The sequence below is a fragment of the Pristiophorus japonicus genome, chromosome 22, assembly GCF_044704955.1.
Source record: "Pristiophorus japonicus isolate sPriJap1 chromosome 22, sPriJap1.hap1, whole genome shotgun sequence".
Classification (NCBI taxonomy): domain Eukaryota; kingdom Metazoa; phylum Chordata; class Chondrichthyes; family Pristiophoridae; genus Pristiophorus; species Pristiophorus japonicus.
Window position 1 is genome coordinate 56631705 of NC_091998.1, and position 21564 is coordinate 56653268.

The 21564-nt window shown below is 51.8% G+C and overlaps 1 protein-coding gene across 1 annotated transcript in view; it reads right to left on the bottom strand.

Annotated features, from left to right (window-relative positions):
• The window catches only part of LOC139234775 (GDNF family receptor alpha-2-like), a 290018-nt gene extending 271662 nt beyond the window's left edge, over positions 1-18356 (bottom strand). Inside the window, exons 1-2 of the mRNA XM_070865467.1 lie at positions 18291-18356; positions 14694-14993 (exon numbers count right to left, since the gene is read on the bottom strand). Coding sequence (XP_070721568.1) covers positions 14694-14993; positions 18291-18330 — 340 coding nt within the window. The 5' untranslated portion in view covers positions 18331-18356. The remainder of the gene's footprint in view (positions 1-14693; positions 14994-18290) is intronic.
• Positions 18357-21564: the final 3208 nt, after the last annotated feature.

Here is a 21564-nt window from a genome sequence, read left to right on the forward strand (position 1 = left end):
CCTTAAATACAGAGACCAAAACTGTACGGAGTACTCCAGGTGTGGCCTCACCAATACCCTGTATAGTTGTAGCAGGACTTCTCTGCTTTTATACTCTATCCCCCTTGCAATAAAGGCCAACATTCCATTTGCCTTCCTGATTACTTGCTGTACCTGCATACTAACTTTTTGTGTTTCATGCACAAGAACCCCCAGGTCACTCTGTACTACAGCACTTTGCAATTTTTCTCCATTTAAATTATAATTTGCGTATCTATTATTTCTGCCAAAGTGGATAATCTCACACTTTCCCACATTATACTCCATCTGCCAAACATTTGCCCACTCACTTAGCCTGTCTATATCCCTTTGCAAATTCTTTTGTCCTCCTCACAATTTGCTTTCCCACCCATCTTTGTATCATCAGCAAACTTGGCTACATTACACTCGGTCCTTTTATCCAAGTCATTAATATGAGCTGAAGTAGGAGAAAGTTCACTGAGTCTTGATTCCAACACCATGGGGATTAGGCTGTTGGAAAAGCTTGAAGCATGGAGTGAGAGAGAGACCACCTCAAATCACTGGAGAAGTACCACCAACGATGTCTCCGCAAGATCCTACAAATCCCCTGGGAGGACAGATGCACCAAAGTTAGCGTCCTCAATCAGGACAACATCCCCAGCATTGAAGCACTGACCACACTCGACCAGCTCTGTTGGGTGGGCCACATTGTCTGCATGCCGGACACGAGACTCCCAAAGTAAGCGCTCTACTCGGAACTCCATGGCAAACGAGCCAAAGGTGGGCAACGGAAACATTACAAGGACCCCCAGGTCACTCTGTACTACAGCACTTTGCAATTTTTCTCCATTTAAATTATAATTTGCTTGTCTATTATTTCTGCCAAAGTGAATAACCTCACATTTTCCCACATGATATCCATCTGCCAAATTTTTGCCCACTCACTTAGCCTGTCTATATCCCTTTGCAAATTATTTTGTCCTCCTCGCAATTTGCTTTCCCACCCATCTTTGTATCATCAGCAAACTTGGCTACATTACACTCGGTCCCTTCATCCAAGTCACCCTCAAAGCCTCCCTGAAAAAGTGCAACATCCCCACTGACACCTGGGAGTCCCTGGCCAAAGACCGCCCTAAGTGGAGGAAGAGCGGGAGGGCGCTAAGCTCCTCGAGTCTCGTCGCCGAGCGCATGCAGAAACCAAGCGCAGGCAGTGGAACGAGCGTGCGGCAAACCAGTCCCACCCACCCCTTCCCTCAACAACTGTCTGTCCCACCCGTGACAGGGTCTGTGGCTCTCATATTAGACTGTTCAGCCACCCAAGAACTCATGTTAAGAGTGGAAGCAAGTCTTCCTCGATTCCGAGGGACTGCCTATGATGATGATGATGAGCACATTGCATAAGATAAAGTAGAGAAAGACAGGAAAGGTTCTGTGCACAGAATCAGACAGAGATTGGAGGCTGGAGATGAGAGACAGAGGGTTTCAGATGAGCCTGTCCAGATGTGGAGCCTGTATCCAAGTTTTGGTCTGACAGATTTATGGAGAAATGAGAGATATTTGGCACAAGAGGAAACTGAGCTGGCTGGAGACGGCTTCAGTTGGAAGAGGAGATGAGGGAGCAAGGAATACGTTTGAAGTAAGGGAAGAAAGAGAGGCCAAGAAAATGCTTCATTGGTGTAATGTATTTGCTTCATGGGTTCTTTGATTAAGAATTCTTATCAACGCATTGCTATTAAGAACTAGTTGATTTATTAGCAAAAGTTTAACAATCACATGACACATTACCACTTCATCCACCGGGCTCACAACTGCATACCTCATCGTGGGTGACCTCGACCCAACGGGCTGGGGTTTTATTGAGTCGCGTGAACATCAATGGGCAAGATACCATGTCTTGGTATCGAGACATAAGGCAGCTGTGTCTTCAAAGGGCAGAAGGAAAGATCACGGTTGAGGGGCCTGAAGACGGAATGATTCAGTCACCTGCACTGTGAGGTACTGAGTGTGGAGGCTGTGTGATGAGTGATGAGTGGAATCATCAGTAAAGCAGTGGGTAGGTTGGGCGGGGACATGGAGATGGTTGACATGAAGAATTGGGAGTGAGGAACCTGGTGCTCGTGGGAGCCATATGATGGTGATGTGTTTAGACGTTCACTGTGGAAGGCCCTGGTAAAGCTCTGGCCACGTCCCATAAGCATTCAACTTCCAAAGCACTTCTTGCCATCCAATAAGAGAGCAGGAGCTTGCAGTGGAGAATCTTGCCGATTGACTAGCATGTTCTCAAAACTAAAAAGCACATAATGGCACGAGGATATGTGTATGGATGGAGGGCGGTTGGGATACCTGGGAGGACAAGGAGAGGTTAAACATTGGAGAAATAGCCATTTAGAAAATGTGAATTCCCTGAGATTCGGAGGGTTTCAGTCTGACGTTTCCATTTTCAATTTGGCAGATGAAAAGTGAGAAAGAGCAGAATGCTGCACCAACTGAAGTCACGCAGTGATCCCTTTGCACTGAGAACGGCAAATTAAGGTCAGTCTCTATTTTTCACTGAGCCTGGGCGAGGTGAGGGGAGGGGAGGTTTTGTTAATAGACCTGTTGGTTCGCTAAAAGCAAAAAGGTCCCTTGCAGTCAGATTCAGGGGAATTTATAATGGGGAACAAAGAAATGGCAGACCAATTGAACAAATACTTTGCTTCTGTCTTCACGAAGGAAGACACAAATAACCTTCCGGAAGTACTAGGGGACCGAGGGTCGAGTGAGAAGGAAGAACTGAAGGAAATCCTTATTAGTCAGGAAATTGTGTTGGGGAAATTAATGGGATTGAAGGCCGATAAATCCCCGGGGCCTGATAGTCTGCGTCCCAGAGTACTTAAGGAAGTGGCCCTAGAAATAGCGGATGCATTGGTGATCATTTTCCAACAGTCTATCGACTCTGAATCAGTTCCTATGGACTGGAGGGTAGCTAATGTAACACCACTGTTTAAAAAAGGAGCGAGAGAGAAAACAGATAATTATAGATTGGTTAGCCTGACATCAGTAGTAGGGAAAATGTTGGAATCAATTATTAAAGATGAAATAGCAGCGCATTTGGAAAGCAGTGACAGGATCGGTCCAAGTCAGCATGGATTTATGAAAGGGAAATCATGCTTGACAAATCTTCTGGAATTTTTTGAGGATGTAACTAATTGAGTGGACAAGAGAGAACCAGTGGATGTGGTGTATTTGGACATTCAAAAGGCTTTCAACAAGGTCTCACACAAGAGATTGGTGTGCAAAATCAAAGCACATGGAATTGGGGGTAATGTACTGACGTGGATAGAGAACTGGTTTGCAGACAGGAAGCAGAGAGTCGGGATAAATGGGTCCTTTTCAGAATGGCAGGCAGTGACTAGTGGGGTGCCGCAGGGCTCAGTGCTGGGACCCCAGCTATTTACAATATACATTAATGATTTAGATGAAGGAATATCTCTAAGTTTGCAGATGACACTAAACTGGGTGGCAGTGTGAACTGTGAGGAGGATGCTAAGAGGCTGCAGGGTGACTTGGACAGGTTAGGTGAGTGGGCAAATGCATGGCAGATGCAGTATAATGTAGATAAATGTGAGGTTATCCACTTTGGTGGCAAAAACAGGAAGGCAGAATATTATCTGAATGGCAGCAGATTCGGAAAAGGGGAGGTGCAACGAGACCTGGGTGTCATGGTACATCAGTCACTGAAAGTTGGCATGCAGGTACAGCAGGCGGTGAAGAAGGCAAATGGTATGTTGGCTTTCATAGCTAGGGAATTTGAGTATAGGAGCAGGGAGGTCTTACTGCAGTTGTACAGGGCCTTAGTGAGGCCTCACCTGGAATATTGTGTTCAGTTTTGGTCTCCTAATCTGAGGAAGGACATTCTTGCTATTGAGGGAGTGCAGTGAAGGTTCACCAGACTGATTCCCGGGATGGCTGGACTGACACATGAGGAGAGACTGGATCGACTGGGCCTGTATTCACTGGAGTTTAGAAGAATGAGAGGGGATCTCATAGAAACATATAAAATTCTGATGGGATTGAACAGGTTAGATGCAGAAAGAATGTTTCCGATGTTGGGGAAGTCCAGAACCAGGGGACACAGTCTAAGGATAAGGGGTAAGCCATTTAGGACTGAGATGAGGAGAAACTTCTTCACTCAGAGAGTTGTTAGCCTGTGGAATTCCCTATCGCAGAGAGTTGTTGAGGCCAGTTCGTTGGATATATTGAAGAGGGAGTTAGATTTGACCCTTATGGCTAAAGGGATCAAGGGTTATGGAGAGAAAGCAGGAAAGGGGTACTGAGGTGAATGATCAGCCATGATCTTATTGAATGGTGGTGCAGGTTCGAAGGGCCGAATGGCCTACTCCTGCACCTATTTTCTATGTTTCTATGTTCGCAAAAATGTTCTACAAAATGAAGTTACATGGGCAGGAACTGGCATTGCAACATTCGACCCTACAAATGACTACTTGGCGATATTTGGAGACCAGCATTTATCACCGGCAACATTGGGGTGTCCCCATGTTAGCAGAGCTGTAAACTCACTTTGCACAAACCCTTAATGGCTGCATCAAGATGTTGGACAGAGCAGTGTTGCACCTTTCAGTGCTGGCCAGCTGATGGCCAATTCTGGGGCCGTGAGGCTAAACCGAGCTGGCGGGGGAGGGGAGCGGCATGCGGAAAGGTCTAGAAGCTTTAGAAATAAAAATGACAAGGCGGTGAGAAATTAAATCAGATGCGATGGTAAGCCAGTAGACTAAAAAAAAGCCAGCTAATTTAATGTCACTCCTTTATTACAAGGTGCATTATTTGATATTTCAATATTTAATTAGTACATGTTGCCAAGCTGACAGCTGGTGTTATTGGGCTTGGTTTCTGAGACTATTTGATGGAATGACTCTCTGATCAATGCCAGCAGCAATCTGTTGATCTACCCGTCTATTAGCCTCTGAGTTTCAGTGGGGCAACTCACCCTACATTGCAATCGGCCACTGGGAGCCATTGGAAGAAAGTAAGAACAGAACAACTTGCATTTATACAGCGCCTTTCTTCACCACCGGACGTCTCTAAGCGCTTTACAGCCAATGAAGTACTTCTGGAGTGCAGTCACTGCTGTAATGTGGGAAACGCGGCAGCCAATTTGCGCACAGCAAGCTCCCACAAACAGCAATGTGATAATGAGCAGATAATCTGTTTTAGTGATGTTGATTGAGGGATAAATATTGGCCCCAGGACACCGGGGAGAACTCTCCTGTTCTTCTTCGAAATAGTGCCATGGGATCTTTTATGTTTACTTGAGAGAGCAGACTGGGCCTCGGTTTAATGTCTCACCGGAATCTCCGACAGTGTGGCACTCCTTCAGTAGTGCCGCTCCGACAGTGCAGCACTCCTTCAATACTGCCCCTCCAACAGTGCAGCACTCCCTCAGTAATGCCCCTCCAACAGTGCAGCACTCCCTCAGTAATGCCCCTCCGACAGTGTGGCACTCCCTCAGTACTGCCCCTCCGGCAGTGCAGCACTCCCTCAGTAATGCCCCTCCAACAGTGCAGCACTCCCTCAGCACTGCACCTCCGACAGTGCAGCACTCCCTCAGTAATGCCTCTCCGACAGTGCAGCACTCCCTCAGTAATGCCCCTCCGACAGTGTGGCACTCCCTCAGTACTGCCCCTCCGACAGTGCAGCACTCCCTCAGTAATGCCCCTCCGACAGTGCAGCACTCCCTCAGCACTGCACCTCCGACAGTGCAGCACTCCCTCAGTAATGCCTCTCCGACAGTGCAGCACTCCCTCAGCACTGCACCTCCGACAGTGCAGCACTCCCTCAGTACTGCCCCTCCGACAGTGTGGCACTCCCTCAGTACTGCCCCTCCGACAGTGCGGTACTCCCTCAGTACTGCCCCTCCAACAATGTGGCGCTCCCTCAGTACTGCCCCTCCGACAGTACGGTACTCCCTCAGTACTGACCCTCCGACAGTGTGGCGCTCACTCAGTACTGCCCCTCCGACAGTGTGGTACTCCCTCAGTACTGCCCCTCCGACAGTGCGGTACTCCCTCAGTACTGCCCCTCCGACAGTGCAGTACTCCCTCAGTACTGACCCTCCGACAGTGTGGTGCTCCCTCAGCACTGCATTGGGAGTGTCACCCTAGAGTTTAAGTGCTCAAGTCCCTGCAATGGGACTTGAACCCACGACCTCTGACTCAGAGGCAAGAGTGCTGCCCACTGAGCCACGGCTGCCCCTCCAACAGTGCAGCACTCCCTCAGTAATGCCCCTCCAACAGTGCAGCACTCCCTCAGTAATGCCCCTCCGACAGTGTGGCACTCCCTCAGTACTGCCCCTCCGGCAGTGCAGCACTCCCTCAGTAATGCCCCTCCAACAGTGCAGCTTGTCGCAACGAACAGAAGAGGAAACCTGGGCATGTATCTCCCACCGTTTCCTGTTGCTCTCAAAGTTAACCGAGGAAGGAGGGGAGAGTTAGAGTGAGCACAGGGATCAGAGAATCATAGAATGGTTAAAGCACAGAAGGAGACCATTCGGTCCGTCGAACCCGTGCCGGCTCTCTGCAAAAGCACCTCAGCCAGTCCCACTCCACCACCCTTTCCCCGTAGTCCTGCAAATTTTGGGAAGATTAGAATGAGTGCAGGGGATGTGTACAATGCAGGGGATGGGTGAGAGTGAGCAAGGGGGAGGGGTAGAGTGCGGGGGATAGATGAGAGTGAGCGAGGGGGAGGGTTAGAGTGAGCGAGGGGTAGAGTACGGGGGAGGGTAGAGTGTGGGCGAGGATAGAGTGCCGGGGAGGGGAGAGCGAGCAAGGGGGAGGGGTAGAGTGAGTGAGGGGGAGGGTAGAGAGAGTGTGGGGGAGGGGGGAGTGAGTGCAGGGGTAGAGAGTGTGTGGGAGAGGGGGAGAATGAGTGCAGGGAGTAGAGAGAGTGTGGGGGGGTAGAGAGAGTGTGGTGGAGGGGGAGAGTGAGCGCGGGGGAGGGGGAGAGTGAACGCGGGGGAGGGGGGAGAGTGGGTCTGGTGAAGGGGGAGAGTGAGCGCTGGGGAGGGGGAGAGTGAACGCGGGGGAGGGGGAGGGGGAGAGTGAGCGCGGGGGAGGGGGAGGGGGAGAGTGAGCGCGGGGGAGGGGAAGAGTGAGCGCGGGGGAGGGGGAGGGGGAGAGTGAGCGCGGGGGAGGGGGAGGGAAAGAGTGAGCACGGGGGAGGGGGAGAGTGAGTGCGGGGGAGGGGGAGGGAGAGAGTGAGCGCGGGGGAGGGGGAGAGTGAGTGCGGGGAAGGGGGAGAGTGAGCGCGGAGGAGGGGGAGGGAGAGAGTGAGCGCGGGGGAGGGGGAGAGGGAGTGCGGGGGAGGGGGAGGGAGAGAGTGAGCGCGGGGGAGGGGGAGAGTGAGTGCGGGGGAGGGGAGAGTGAGTGCGGGGGAGGGTAAAGTGTCGGGGAGGGGAGAGCGAGCAAGGGGGAGGGGTAGAGTGAGTGAGGGGGAGGGTAGAGAGAGTGTGGGTGAGGGGGGAGTGAGTGCAGGGGTAGAGAGTGTGTGGGAGAGGGGGAGAATGAGTGCAGGGAGTAGAGAGAGTGTGGGGGGGTAGAGAGAGTGTGGTGGAGGGGGAGAGTGAGCGCGGGGGAGGGGGAGAGTGAACGCGGGGGAGGGGGAGGGGGAGAGTGAGCGCGGGGGAGGGGGAGGGGGAGAGTGAGCGCGGGGGAGGGGGAGGGGGAGAGTGAGCGCGGGGGAGGGGGAGAGTGAACGCGGGGGAGGGGGAGGGGGAGAGTGAGCGCTGGGGAGGGGGAGAGTGAACGCGGGGGAGGGGGAGGGGGAGAGTGGGCGCGGGGGAGGGGGAGGGGGAGAGTGAGCGCGGGGGAGGGGAAGAGTGAGCGCGGGGGAGGGGGAGGGGGAGAGTGAGCGCGGGGGAGGGGGAGGGAGAGAGTGAGCACGGGGGAGGGGAGAGTGAGTGCGGGGGAGGGGGAGGGAGAGAGTGAGCGCGGGGGAGGGGGAGAGTGAGTGCGGGGAAGGGGGAGAGTGAGCGCGGAGGAGGGGGAGGGAGAGAGTGAGCGCGGGGGAGGGGGAGAGTGAGTGCGGGGGAGGGGGAGGGAGAGAGTGAGCGCGGGGGAGGGGGAGAGTGAGTGCGGGGGAGGGGAGAGTGAGTGCGGGGGAGGGGGAGAGTGAGTGCGGGGGAGGGGGAGAGTGAGTGCGGGGGAGGGGGAGAGTGAATGCGGGGGAGGGGGAGAGTGAGTGCGGGGGAGGGGGAGAGTGAGTGCGGGGGAGGGGGAGAGTGAGTGCGGGGGAGGGGGAGAGTGAATGTGGGGGAGGGGGAGAGTGAGTGCGGGGGAGGGGGGAGAGTGAGTGCGGGGGAGGGGGGAGAGTGAGTGCGGGGGAGGGGGGAGAGTGAATGCGGGGGAGGGGGAGGGGGAGAGTGAGTGCGGGGGAGGGGGGAGAGTGAGTGCGGGGGAGGGGGAGGGGGAGAGTGAGTGCGGGGGAGGGGGGAGGGTGAATGCGGGGGAGGGGGAGAGTGAATGCGGGGGAGGGGGAGGGGGAGAGTGAATGCGGGGGAGGGGAGGGGGAAAGTGAGTGCGGGGGAGGGGGAGGGGGAATGCGGCGGAGGGGGAGTGCGGGGGAGGGGGAGATTGAGTGCGGGGGAAGCATAATTTTATAGCCAATCGGCTAGTTCTTTATTTGGAGCTATCTCCAATCGTTCATCCTTTTAAAAGCTTGGTCTTTCTCCTTTCTCTGACACTAACGGACCTCCTGCCCTTTGCCAACATTTCTGGCTTTTAATTTATCATTACACTTATTCGTTTCTTAAGGCCAAAATTCCCTCGGATCTTCGATCCCGAAGTAAGCTGAGCAAATGGGAGTCATTAGCCCAGCCACAAGCTCGCTGCCGTGTCTAATGTTGGTGTTCTGTACAGTCGGGCACTTATTCTCCCAAAATGAAAATAATTATTTTCAATGTACTTGGCAATAGTGAATCCCGTTTGGCAGAAGGTACATACATGGTTTCAATACAGCAAAGAGTATTTTTCCAAATACACTGTGGAATAGACATTGGGCTACGCGGGTCATCGACTTCATGCCGAGCCTGCGGGAGGGAAGTAGCCTTGATATTGGGCACCGTTCCCGCCCCTCCTGCCGGCTTTCGCGCTCCGAGGGAAGTGGTAGCGCTTGAGTGAGAGCCCGACTTCCTTCCCGGAGCGCTAAACCGGAGGTTCACGCCGTTTTTGCGTTCTGCGCTCCCGCAAAAATCACCGTCCCCAAGTTGGAGGCAACGCAATTTCCCCCCCATTCGGTTTAGACACTCTGAACAGAAACTGCTCCCTCTCAATTCTCCCATTAACACAGAGGACGGTGAATATGTGTCATCATCTCCCCGGGGAGACAGCGAGTCTTCGAGGGAGAGTCTGAGAGATATTTGAGTGAGTGGGTGACTTGAGTGGCACTGGGTTAAGGGACAAGCCAAATGGACCTCAAAGGTCTTGTGTGGTCCTATACTTTAGCGTCTTCGGCAAAAGATGTGTAAATAGATGTTCAAATATCTACGGATGAAATGCAATCATCGGCATGGACCACCGCGATGGGATTGGTGCTCAGTGATCCAGAACTTGTCCCTGTAGATGGGTAAACTATGATGGTCTGCAACCTTCCCCTTTCTCAAAGTTCATTGACATTTGAAAACATTTTACAGGTGCTGGTAGGAATAATGCTCCTTGACAACATAGGAACAGGAGGCCATTCGGCCCCTCGAGCCTGTTCCGCCATTCAATAAGATAATGGCTGATCTGCTACCTAACTCCATCCACCTGCCTTTGGACAATATCCCTCAATACCTTTGGTTAATAAAAAGAGTTCCAAACTTCTACCACCCTTTGTGTGTGGAAGTGTTTCCTGATTTCACTCCTGAAAGGCCTGGCTCTAATCTTTAGACTGTGCAGCCCCCAGTCCGAGAAACCCCAACCAGTGGAAATAATTTCTCTCGATCCACCTAATCTGTTCCCTTTCATATCTTGACAACGTCGATCAGATCACCGTCTAAATTCTAGGGAATACAACCCTGGTTTGTGTAATCTCTCCTCGTAACTTAACCCTCGGAGTTCCTCGGCATCGTTGTGGTAATCCTACACCGCACTCCCTCCACCACTCTGTGACACAATAGCACATTTAGAAACCCACAAAACTGGGAATGTTGTGGAGTGGGAAAAACAGATCTAACTAGACTCTTGAATCCAAAAATCTGAAGTCCCACTGTCCTCTCTGGCGAACCCCGCTGAACGTCCTTGCAATGCCCACACCGAGTACTGGGACCATCATGAATTCCATGGCTATCAGCCACTGGAACTTTAGATACCTATTCGTAACCCCAGCAAAGACTCTGAGCCCAGGGTGGGACAAAGCCACAGTCTGTGGAAATTCGGTATAGCCCAGTTTAAGGCGGTGACGCCGCCTGGTTGCTAACGCTAGCGGCGGGCAATGCTTACCGCGTGCCCCAGGAGGGGAGTGGAGCACAGAGGGACATGTTCCACACTCCTCTTAGGGCTCTAACCCTGATTCCTGGGGCGGTATCGCGAGGTCACAACTGAAGTTTTGGCGCTCGGAAACCAGCATCCTCGTGCCTAAAGGGGAGATCCGATGGACTCCCTGAAGAACGGGGAAAAATGGACGGGAGCTCCTTGGCAGACTGTTGCACAGCAATCACGGTGAAATAAGTGCACAGTTACTAAATGGAAACTCAAAAAAGGGCAACTTATGGAGACCCAGCTGCTCAGCCGTCTCCTCGTGGCCCCGCGAGGTCGGTGAACGCCGGCTTTCCCTGTCGCGATCAGTGCCCGGCGTTGAGGCAGGCGCACCCAACGCAGTTGGCGACCACGCGCTAACGGGCCATTGCACGCCCATCTCCGTCACCCAGTGGGCGGGGCTGGAGTGCGCAGCGCTAACTGTTAGCGCCGTCAGTGAAACGCTACTGAAGCTCCCGCCAGGCGCTGCCAGTGCGGCGCTCGGGCGCTGGATCCTTCGCGGCCCGTTATCGTCCCTCTCGGGCGCTAACAGGTGCCGCGAAGCAGACGAATTTCGGCCCCTTAATGTGTTTCAGAACCCCGAGCAAGTCAGCAGTCCAACGCTTAAGCAATTAAATCAGCTCCACTTCGGAAGAAGATCATGGCTGTTGGGTGTTGTCAAACTGGTTGTCTAGAAACACATGAAGACTGAATGATCAGGAAAGGCTTTGAAGGCAACTTTCACTATCGCTCCCGCCAATGAGGCCAGAGACGAGGCAGTCATGCCAGAAGGGTAACAGATGTCCTGCCTCTAAATCATATTCAATGCTCAGGCCAACTTCCTTCCAGCACACTGGCTGTTCAACCGAGTCCATCCGTATGTGACAGTATCGACAGCTCAAAATCCACCTTGCCACCTGGTACTGCCTGACTCCAAATGCAACAGTTTGCCATGAGCTCCGTACATGCTCTGGGTATGAGTACATGCTCAGTGTTCCTCTCCTGGCTGTGATGTTTTGCGTTGCTAACCTGGCCTGTCCCTTTAAGGCCAGTACGCCAATAATCCCAATGGGAATCCAAGTCATTTAAGCTGCTGATATTTGGAGGAGACCGTAGGTGAGGTCAATTGGAGGTCGGCGAACTTTATATTAAGAAAAAACTCTGTCCAATCTCCTCTTAGACTGCCCTGCCTCAGTCGAAATACTGACTGGGGGCCAGTGTCTCAATCACCATCCAGCGAATTTACATTGTACATAATCAAATCACGCAATTGGGGGGAAGAATAGACATAATCGGTGCTTGCAAGTGAATTAGATCACAGCGGGAATGAGCCTTTGACGGAGTCCCATAAATCTGCCGTGCAACATACAATATGTCAAGCGCACTCATTCTTCAAGAGATTGTTTGACCCTATCTACATACCTTAATGACCTTCATTTTCATCATCAACTATTAATGATGATTCATTTCAATCATTTCATGAATTAAAACAAAGAATTCCTGCAAAACGTACTTCTATTGGACACCACCACTTCAATTAATAAAACACTGCCAAGTGTTGTGCATGGGAGAGATCTGGGGGCACATGACAGGTGCTCAGCCAAAGTCTATTTTTAACTGCATCACTGTGAGAGTGCAGGTCTGATAGTTATGTTCAGTGCTGGCCAGTACAAGGCTATGTTTAACTACGCATTACTAGCTTCTTCTTCAGAGTACGGCCAATGCAATTGGAGATAGAGAAAGACAGAGAAAAGAATGAAGTGTCTAGTCACATTTCCCAAAGGCGCTTCACAATCAATGAGCTGCTTTGCAGGCAGGGTGCCTTGTGGTTATACGGGTCAACGCGGCGGCCATGTTGTGAACAGGAAGAACTGCAAGGAGAATGCCGTTTCTGGTTCTGTTGACGCTAGTTGAGATTTGGGATATTGGCCGTGCGAACGACCTACGCTTCTTTAAACTCTTCCCAGCCCTTTCACCTTTCCCCCATCCCCAGCTCTCTCATCAGTTATGCTGATAGCATAGCAGAGGGGTCAACAACCAGGGGGCGTCGATTTAAAGTCATTGGTGTCGGAGGTTTTGAGGGGATTTGAGGGGACGTTTCTTCATCCGGAGGGTGGGGGTCTGGAACTCACTGCCTGAAAGGGTGGTAGAGGCAGAAACCCTCACCACATTTAAAAAGTACTTGGATGTGCGCCTGAAGTGCCGTAACCTACAGGGCTACGGACCCAGAGCTGGAAAGTGGATTAGGCTGGGTAGCTCTTGGTCGGCCGGCCCGGATGCGATGGGCCGAATGGCCTCCTTCTGTGCTGTAAATTTAGATGAGGAAAGATAGGGGGTGGCATAAACGCCGGCATGGACTGGTTGGGTCGAATGGCCTGTTTCTGTGCCGTATATCCCGTGTAATCCTGTGTAATCACCCTCCCCCTCACTCTCACCCTCACTCTCCTCCCTCACCGTCAGCTTGTCCCCTCCTACCCTCTCCTTCACCCTCTCCCCCCCCCCGCCACCACGAGTTCTGCAGCATCATAACTCCAGGCAGAGGCCTCACAAGCCCCCCTCAGCCCAGGTAACCCCAAGCAGGAAGGTCATCCATGGTCAGGGGGTATCTCCCAACCAACGGCGAGAGCAGAACACTTTAGCCCATTCCCTGTTAACTATATGGTAGCCCTGCAATTGTCCAATTGGTTTCCAGTGGAATGCAGCATTAATAGTCACTACTAATTTTAATTTTAATTAATGCTTGGGATGTGGGCATCGCTGGCAAGGCCAGCATTTATTGCCCATCCCTAATTGCCCCTTGAGAAGGTGGTGGTGAGCCGCCTTCTTGAACCGCTGCAGTCCGTGTGGTGAAGGTGCTCCCACAGTGCTGTTAGGGAGGGAGTTCCAGGATTGTGACCCAGCGACAGTGAAGGAACGGCCGATATATTTCTGAATCAGGATGGTTTGTGTGACTGGGAGGGGAATGTGGAGGTGATCCATTATTGTCTGTCCCTAGTTGTCCTGATATACTGAGTGTTTCGCTCGGCTACTTCAGTTAAGAGCCAATCACGTCGGTGTGGGTCTGGAGTCACAGGTAGGCCCAGACCAGGTAAGGTTTCTTTCCCGAAAGTACATCAGCGAACCAGATGAGCTTTTACAACAATCCGACATTGGTCATGCGGTGTTCCCAACCCTCCAGGCTTGTCCTGAAGTCACCAGGAATTAAAGACTAACCTCCCGCGCGCGGCCCGGGTCAAAACAATGCCGGGATTTACATTTTTTTACATTTTATTTTAACACGTTTATTTATTAATTATAAAATTACTGCTGACAGGGGCGGGAGAGGGGGGAGCTGTTTGGTGGGGGAGGGGGGCTGTTTGGTGGGGGGGGGGCGCTGTTTGGTGGGGGAGGGGGGTTGTTTGGTGGGGGGGGCTGTTTGTGAGGGTGGGGGGCTTGTTTGGGGGGGCTGTTTGGTCGGGGTGGGGGTGTGCTGTTTGGGGGGGCTGTTTGGTGGGGGTGGGGGGTTGTTTTGGGGGGGCTGTTTACTGGGGGGCTATTTGGTGGGGGTGGGGGGGCTGTTTTGGGGTGCTGTTTACTGGGGGGCTGTTTGCTGGGGGTGGGGGGCTGTTTGCTGGGGGTGGGGGGGCGGGGTGAAGCTGTTTTGTGGGGTGGGTGGGGAGGGTAGCTGTTTGGTGGGGGGGTGGGAAGTGATGCTGTTTGATGGGGTGGATGGATGGGGGGGGAAAGCTGTTTGGTGGGTGGGATGGAGGGGGGGGAGAAGGTGTTTGGTGGAGCGGGGAGGGGGAGGTTTTTGGTGGGTCGGGGTCAGGGGGGGGGTGAACCTGTTTGGTAGGGGGGATGGAGTGGGGGAGAAGGTGTTTGGTGGAGCGGGGAGAGGGAGGTTTTTGGTGGGTCGGGGTCAGGGGGGGGTGAACCTGTTTGGTAGGGGGGATGGAGTGGGGGAGAAGGTGTTTGGTGGAGCGGGGAGAGGGAGGTTTTTGGTGGGTCGGGGTCGGGGCGGGGTGAACCTGTTTGGTGGGGCAGCGAAGAGTAGTTGGAGGCACGTGACCCTGAGATGAAGAGGTCCCACCAGAGTTGGCCAGTTAGCGTCATGGTCACTGAATTCTCAAACGGCCCACAGCGGGATTTTGAACAGGGGTTGCGCGGATTATTAACGCCCCGATGTTGTGATTGGAAGGTATTGTGAGCCAGTGGCTGCCTTACCCTGCAGTAAGCTCTGGTGGATGCTCCAGTAGATGGCCAGGCACTGTTTCTCCTTCTTCATGGCCCGCTTGCAGCGACAGTCGAACAGCGGGCTGCGCTGGAGCGCCACCACCGCGGCGATGCACTCGTTCTTCGCCTCCGGCCCGAAGAGCATGGCGGCCTTGCCTGCCAGGCACTGCCGCAGGGTCCGGTAGCGGCTGCTGCAACCTGCCTCTGCCGCGCACAGCTCATTGCCACGCACGCAGTCCACCTTCCAGCCGCCCGGCAGGACAGGCTCCCCGGCCGAACGCAGCACCTCGTCTGGACACAGCGGGGTAGGAAACAAAGCAAAGGCGTTAATAGGCAAGTTAAAGCACCTCGTCCACACACCTGTAATACAACCCAAACTATAAATCTAACTATAAATCAACCCACTGACAGGCACCTTTAACCTCAGAAATAGGAGCAGGAGTCGGCCATTCGGCCCCTCGAACCTGCTCCGCCATTCAATAAGATCATGGCTGATCTGATCCTGGACGCAACTCCACTTCCCTGCCCGCTCCCCACAACCCTTTACTCCCTTATCGTTCAAATATCTGTCTATCTCCACCTTAAATATATTCAATGACCCAGCCTCCACAGCTCTCTGGGGTAGAGAATTCCACAGATTTACAACCCTCTGAGAGAAGACATTCCTCCTCATCTCCATTTTAAATGGCGGCCCCTTACTCTGAAACTGTGCCCCCTAGTTCTAGATTCCCCCACGAGGGGAAACGTCCTCTCTGCATTTACCCTGTCGAGCCCCTTCAGAATCTTATACCTTTCAATAAGATCACCTCTCATTCTTCTAAACTCCAATGAGTACAGGCCCTACCTGCTCAACCTTTCCTCATAAGACAACTCCTTCATTCCAGGAATTAACCTAGTGAACCTTCTCTGAACTGCCTCCAATGCAAGTATAAAACCCTTTAATACAACCCTGGCTGTCATGTATGTAGACCATGTGTACTAACTGTATAGCCACATAAGGTGTGCCACCAGAGGGCACTGCGGTGGGAGACCTGAGGGTCACCTGCATAGGTGTGCAGGGCCCACCATGCTTGTGCCTCACTCTGGAGTTACAATAAATGGGACTAAGGTCACAACAGCTCAAGTACAATACTAGACCTCGTGGAGTCATTCATAAAAGTATTAAAGACATAATAGTAGCTATAAATCTAACCAGGTAATGTGCCCTTGATCCATTGATAGACGATGTGTACAGATACATAAATTCTACCTTAACTTTGAGAATATGTTAATGGGTATTGTATAAAAATGTTTTAAAAATATCTATTCCAAAGATTCGGATACATTTTCTACGCATAAACTAATATTAAAATAATCAATTTGAAAGTATATTGAATGCCTCAACCAGTTGGGCTGATGTATAATTGTGGGTTGATGATGGGGGCCTGGGCTGTATTATCCCAGCTCACTGCCCCGCATTGTCCCAGTGCTTTACCTGCCATGATTGGATTCCTTTCTAATGAAGATTGATCAGGGTGACTGAATCAGACAGATTCCCTTCCCAATACTGGGGATTAGTGGAATGTTGTCAGTGTTTGATGGGCAGGGGATTCAATCCCACGATGGTGTTTCTTTTCACCACATAAGCTGTAAATCTCTCGGCCGCGAATATTGTCTCAGGCCGCGGCGCTAAGCTAAGCCGTTACACACAGCCCCAGATAGTCAGCTCCAGCGCCGCCTCTTATCACCCACATTGCGCCCGGGTCGAATTTTTAGGCCTTGGCTTCTCCTCCTCTTCAACAAAAGTCACTTCATTGTAATAAGCTGATCATTCTTGTCAGCACTAAAACCCACTTTGCCATGTTATTATTTCAGGAAACATTTTCAATCAGGACTGGGTTCTGGGTATGGGCTCTGTGGTTTTATTACTCGCCATGAACAAACATTCAATATCTATTGGGTGCAGAGAGGAGGTTTCCCCTTGTGGGGGAATCTAGAACTAGGGGGCATAGTTTCAGAATAAGGGGCCGCCCATTTATAACGGCGATGAGGAGGAATTTCTTCTCTCAGAGGGTTGCAAATCTGTGGAATCCTCTGCTTTAGAGAGCTGTGGGGGCTGGGTCATTGAATATATTTAAGGTGGAGCTGGACAGATTCTTGAGCAATAAGGGAGTGAAGGGTTATGGGGAGCGGGCGGGGAAGTGGAGCTGAGTCCATGATCAGATCAGCCATGACCTTATTGAATGGCGGAGCAGGCTCGAGGGGCCAAATGGCCGACTCCTGCTCGTATTTCTTAGATCTTGATCAATAATATGGAGGCTGCACTCCCCCTAGTGAATGCCCTATATATTCACAGGTATGTACATTCCGAAACCATGAAGGAAGAGAAAGGGTTAAGTGTGGGGCAGTTAAGAAGCAGGGGGGATCTTGAACAATGTGGCCTGGTTTATGCAGACACGCTGTTACTACCTGTACACCCATTAGCAGCTTGTCTTCAGGTTCTGCCCAGGTTTAATTAGGTTACCATTTGCTTTCACTAATTCTCCTGTCCGCGGGCACATTCCTATCCTGAGCTTCAGTTGTGACAATCTCCAATCTCCCATCAATTGTACAGATTACCATCGCTGGCCGCATGCATTTTGCCTTAATATTTTATTCATTAACTCCAGCTCATTTCATATATTATCATCTTTGTCTTCCTCCAGTCGTGCTTACGTTAATATTTTAATGTTCACACTGCCTTCAACCGCATCACTCTCTCTCTCTCTCGCTGCATCTCCCTATTTCTGTCTCACTGTCTCCCTCCACTGTCCCCTCTGTAGCTTGCGTTCAGCGGCTGCATTCAGCACAGACTGAGATTCGCAGAGAATCGCAGAGAGCGTACAGCACAGAATGCAGGCCATTCGGCCCAGCCCCAACCTCCTCCCCACCCCAGCACCACCCCCTTCTCTTCCTTTCTCCCCCACGTCTTGAGCTAGCTTCCCCCCTCGAATACATCGTCAAACTTATTCTAAGGGGCCATGTATTGGGTTCTGCAATTGTACTTGAAGTACAATCCCCTGTGCCTGTCTATTTAGCGCACTGTAACTCCCAAACAGGCATGCAATGTTCCAGCACTCACAACGCCCTGGCGAATGAAATTCCTGCACAGCTCACCCATAGAAGCAGGTTTCAAAATTCCTCCCATTTGCCCATACCCATTGCTCTGGACGGGGTATAAAATGCACTTTGCTTGCATTTCCAGTCATTAGATCCCTTTAAACTTTTTAGCCCTGTATATTTCTATTAAGTCGTTGTAAGACAGAACGGGGGAGAGGACAGAATGGAGATGGATATTTTTGAATTCCATTTTCTCATTCTGCTCCAGACCCCGCTCTCTCTCTCGTCACATTCAATGAAGGTATTAAAGCTTTAGATTAACCATCCCATTAAATCCCCCCGTATTTCCCTGCGCTTAAAACCACAGCAGATGAAACTACTTATATAGCTTGTGGTCCAGAGCAGGTTGACTTCTGCTACTTTTATCTCGGCACATCCGATCGATCACCCTCCGGAATTCCCCCACACACAAGCAGCTTGTTCCAAGCTCTCTCGGATCGCCTTACTCACCTATAAAAATCAGAAAGAAGAACAGATTTGCACAGATCATGGTAAATTCTCCAAGCGCTTGGTTCTGTTGTGATTTGTTTGGGGAGGGAGTCGGGGCAGGTCAGTCTGCCTGGGTCAAACTCTCTCTCTCTCTCTCTCTGGAATGTAAGGCGGCTCTTCCTCAGCTGGAGACAGACAGTGTTAGCCCGTCAGTCCAGGGCTCCACGCTCTCCAGCCATCTCCAGCTCGCAGTCCCCATGCAGCACCCACATCACACACACACACTCACAGAGACAGAAATCTCCAACCGGTGAACGCAGCAAAGACACAAAGGCACCAAGCCGGGGAAAAGATTGGTCCAGTTCGCAGCACCAGCCAAATTCCACCAGCTTCCCAGCTCGGCTTCCCAATTGCAACAGCCTTCTCCAGCGGTATGTCCTTGTCTAGAATTCTCTTAAAGCAGGCACATCCTCCACACAAATCCTGGTCCCCGCTCCCAACCTCTGCATCCAAGCCAGCATCCAAATACAATTCAAAATGCCTTCAAATGACCCAACTTTTCTGCTGCCCTTGTTGTGAATTTTCAGCGGTGATGTGCTGCTCCGCCGCCCTCTCCCCGCTCGCTGGCGAGCCTCGCCTCCTTTAAGAGGGGAGGGAATTTTGCGAACTTGGCTTCTGCGTCTTCGCAACGACGGAGAGCGCTGATCGAGTTGGAAGCGGGGATGTGATGAACTTCAACAGCGAGGGGAACGCAACCTGCAGCGAGAGCAGGGGCGAACTTGGCTGCTCTGGGGAGAGAGGAGCCGATGCAGGTTGGGCTATTGCGGTCTGCACTCGCCCTCTGAGCCAGTCCTTCACTGGGAGGGGCGGGGAGAGACAGAGACAGAGAGAGAGAAAGAGAGAGGCAGAGAGGAGCTGCACTCCTGGCCAGGCTGGAGATCTTTGAGGCAGAGGTGGGCGTCAGATTGAACGCAAGTCACAGGCACTGGGAACAAACATGTTGCAGGAAGAAGCCAAGCTGTGTGTGTGTGTGTGAGACAGAGAGAGAGAGAGAGGGAGCACTGATTCCAGCCACTCCCTCACAGCACTGCCCAGCCCTGGGTAACACTAAATGCACATTTTCTGCCCCCCTTTCTGCCTCTCTCCCTTTGCATGTCACTGCCGCTGGTTCATGCAATTCACTGCCTTTTCTTCCATTTTTTCCCTCCTAGTTTTGCAGTTCATTCCACTTAGTTTCAAGATCCCCTCAAATATTTATTTTCCGAAATGTAAATTAGACCATAGTCTGCCCTGTCCATCTACAACCTGTCTGTACTGCCCACTGTCCACGGAGATGAGAATTAGTCAGTGGGCAGGCAGCAGACATTCCTCACAGTCACAAGGTCGTGGGTACAAGTCCCACTCCACAGACTGGAGCACAAAAAATCCAGGCTGACACTCCCAGTGCAGTGCTGAGGGAGCGCCACACTGTCGGAGGGTCAGTACTGAGGGAGCGCCGCACTGTCGGAGGGTCAGTACTGAGGGAGCGCCGCACTGTCGGAGGAGCAGTACTGAGGGAGCGCCGCACTGTCGGAGGGTCAGTACTGAGGGAGCGCCGCACTGTCAGAGGGGCAGTACTGAGGGAGCGCTGCACTGTTGGAGGAGCAGTACTGAGGGAGCGCTGCACTGTCGGAGGGGCAGTACTGAGGGAGCGCCGCACTGTCGGAGGGTCAGTACTGAGGGAGCGCCGCACTGTCGGAGGGTCAGTACTGAGGGAGCGCCGCACTGTCAGAGGGGCAGTACTGAGGGAGCGCTGCACTGTTGGAGGAGCAGTACTGAGGGAGCGCTGCACTGTCGGAGGGGCAGTACTGAAGGAGCGCTGCAATGTCGAAGGGACAGTACTGAGGGAGCACTGCACTGTCGGAGGGGCAGTACTGAGGGAGCGCTGCACTGTCGGAGGGGCAGTACTGAGGGAGCGCTGCACTGTCGGAGGGGCAGTACTGAGGGAATGCAGCACTGTCGGAGGGGCAGTACTGAGGGAATGCAGCACTATCGGAGAGGCAGTACTGAGGGAATGCAGCACTGTCGGAGGGGCAGTACTGAGGGAATGCAGCACTGTCGGATGTGCCGTCTTTCCGATGAAACATTAAACCTAGACCCCGTGTGCCCTCTCAGGTTGACGTAAAAAATCCCATGGCACTATTTCGAAGAAGAGCAGGGGGAGTTATCCCCGGTGTCCTGGGGCCAATATTTATCCCTCAATCAACATCACGAAAACAGATTATCTGGTCACTATCACATTGCTGTTTGTGGGAGCTTGCTGTGTGAAAATTAGCTGCCGCGTTTCCCACATTACAACAGTGACTACAGTTCAATAAGTACTTCATTGGCTGTGAAGCGCTTTGGGACGTCTGGTGGTGGTGAAAGCCGCTATATAAATGCCAGTCTTTCGTTCTCTCTCACTCTCCTAAAATTGAAGCTGTGCTAATTTAAGCTGATTTGCAGGTTATTTCAGTATAAAAGTCCCTCTTCCCTCCAACGAGCAGATGCTCACCGGCTCACTGCATTGGGGAAAATATCGGAATAAATGAAGGAGATAATTTGAGGGACTGAATGAGATAGAGATGCACTGATTTAGCAACGGTACTGAAAATTGGCCTGAGAGTGACCTCTAGTGTACAATTACCACCGGTCCAGGGCTGCTGAAGTCATGAAGTAATCACAGGTATAAGAGAAGTCATTTTCACTTACCCAGAATATTAAGAAACATTATTCTACTTCAAAGCTTGAATTTGATTGAACATTTACTGGGAGAACAATGAAATATGTCTTCATAAGTACACTGCTGTGTATAGCACACCTGGATTTTTGGAGAGACATTACGCCATTCACTTTATTTAACTCCATTAGAAAAACGTGGTTGTTGCATGTTTGGCGACACAAACATTGTACAGCCACATGATTGAGATCTCACTCTTGCACACTGCTCCATTGCTGGCCGCCATGATCTGCGGTGGAGAGGTGTCTTTGAGAAACGTTGCTGAGAGAGAGAGAAGGAACCTCTTCACATCTGTCTCCCAGCGAGATTGATGGAGAGCTGGGATTAAGCCTCCTATCTCCATTCTCAGCTACACTTGACACAAAAGCCTGGAGAGACCAGGACATAACGAGATCTTTGTGCTCAATGTCGGAAATCTCCCTTTTAAATTGCCACGAAAGAAATTTGATTAAAAACTTCATTTATTTATAACTAATTTAGCTCATCAGCATCAGAAGTGATTATTGATTGAGAAACCCTCGAGGGTTCTATGAGAAT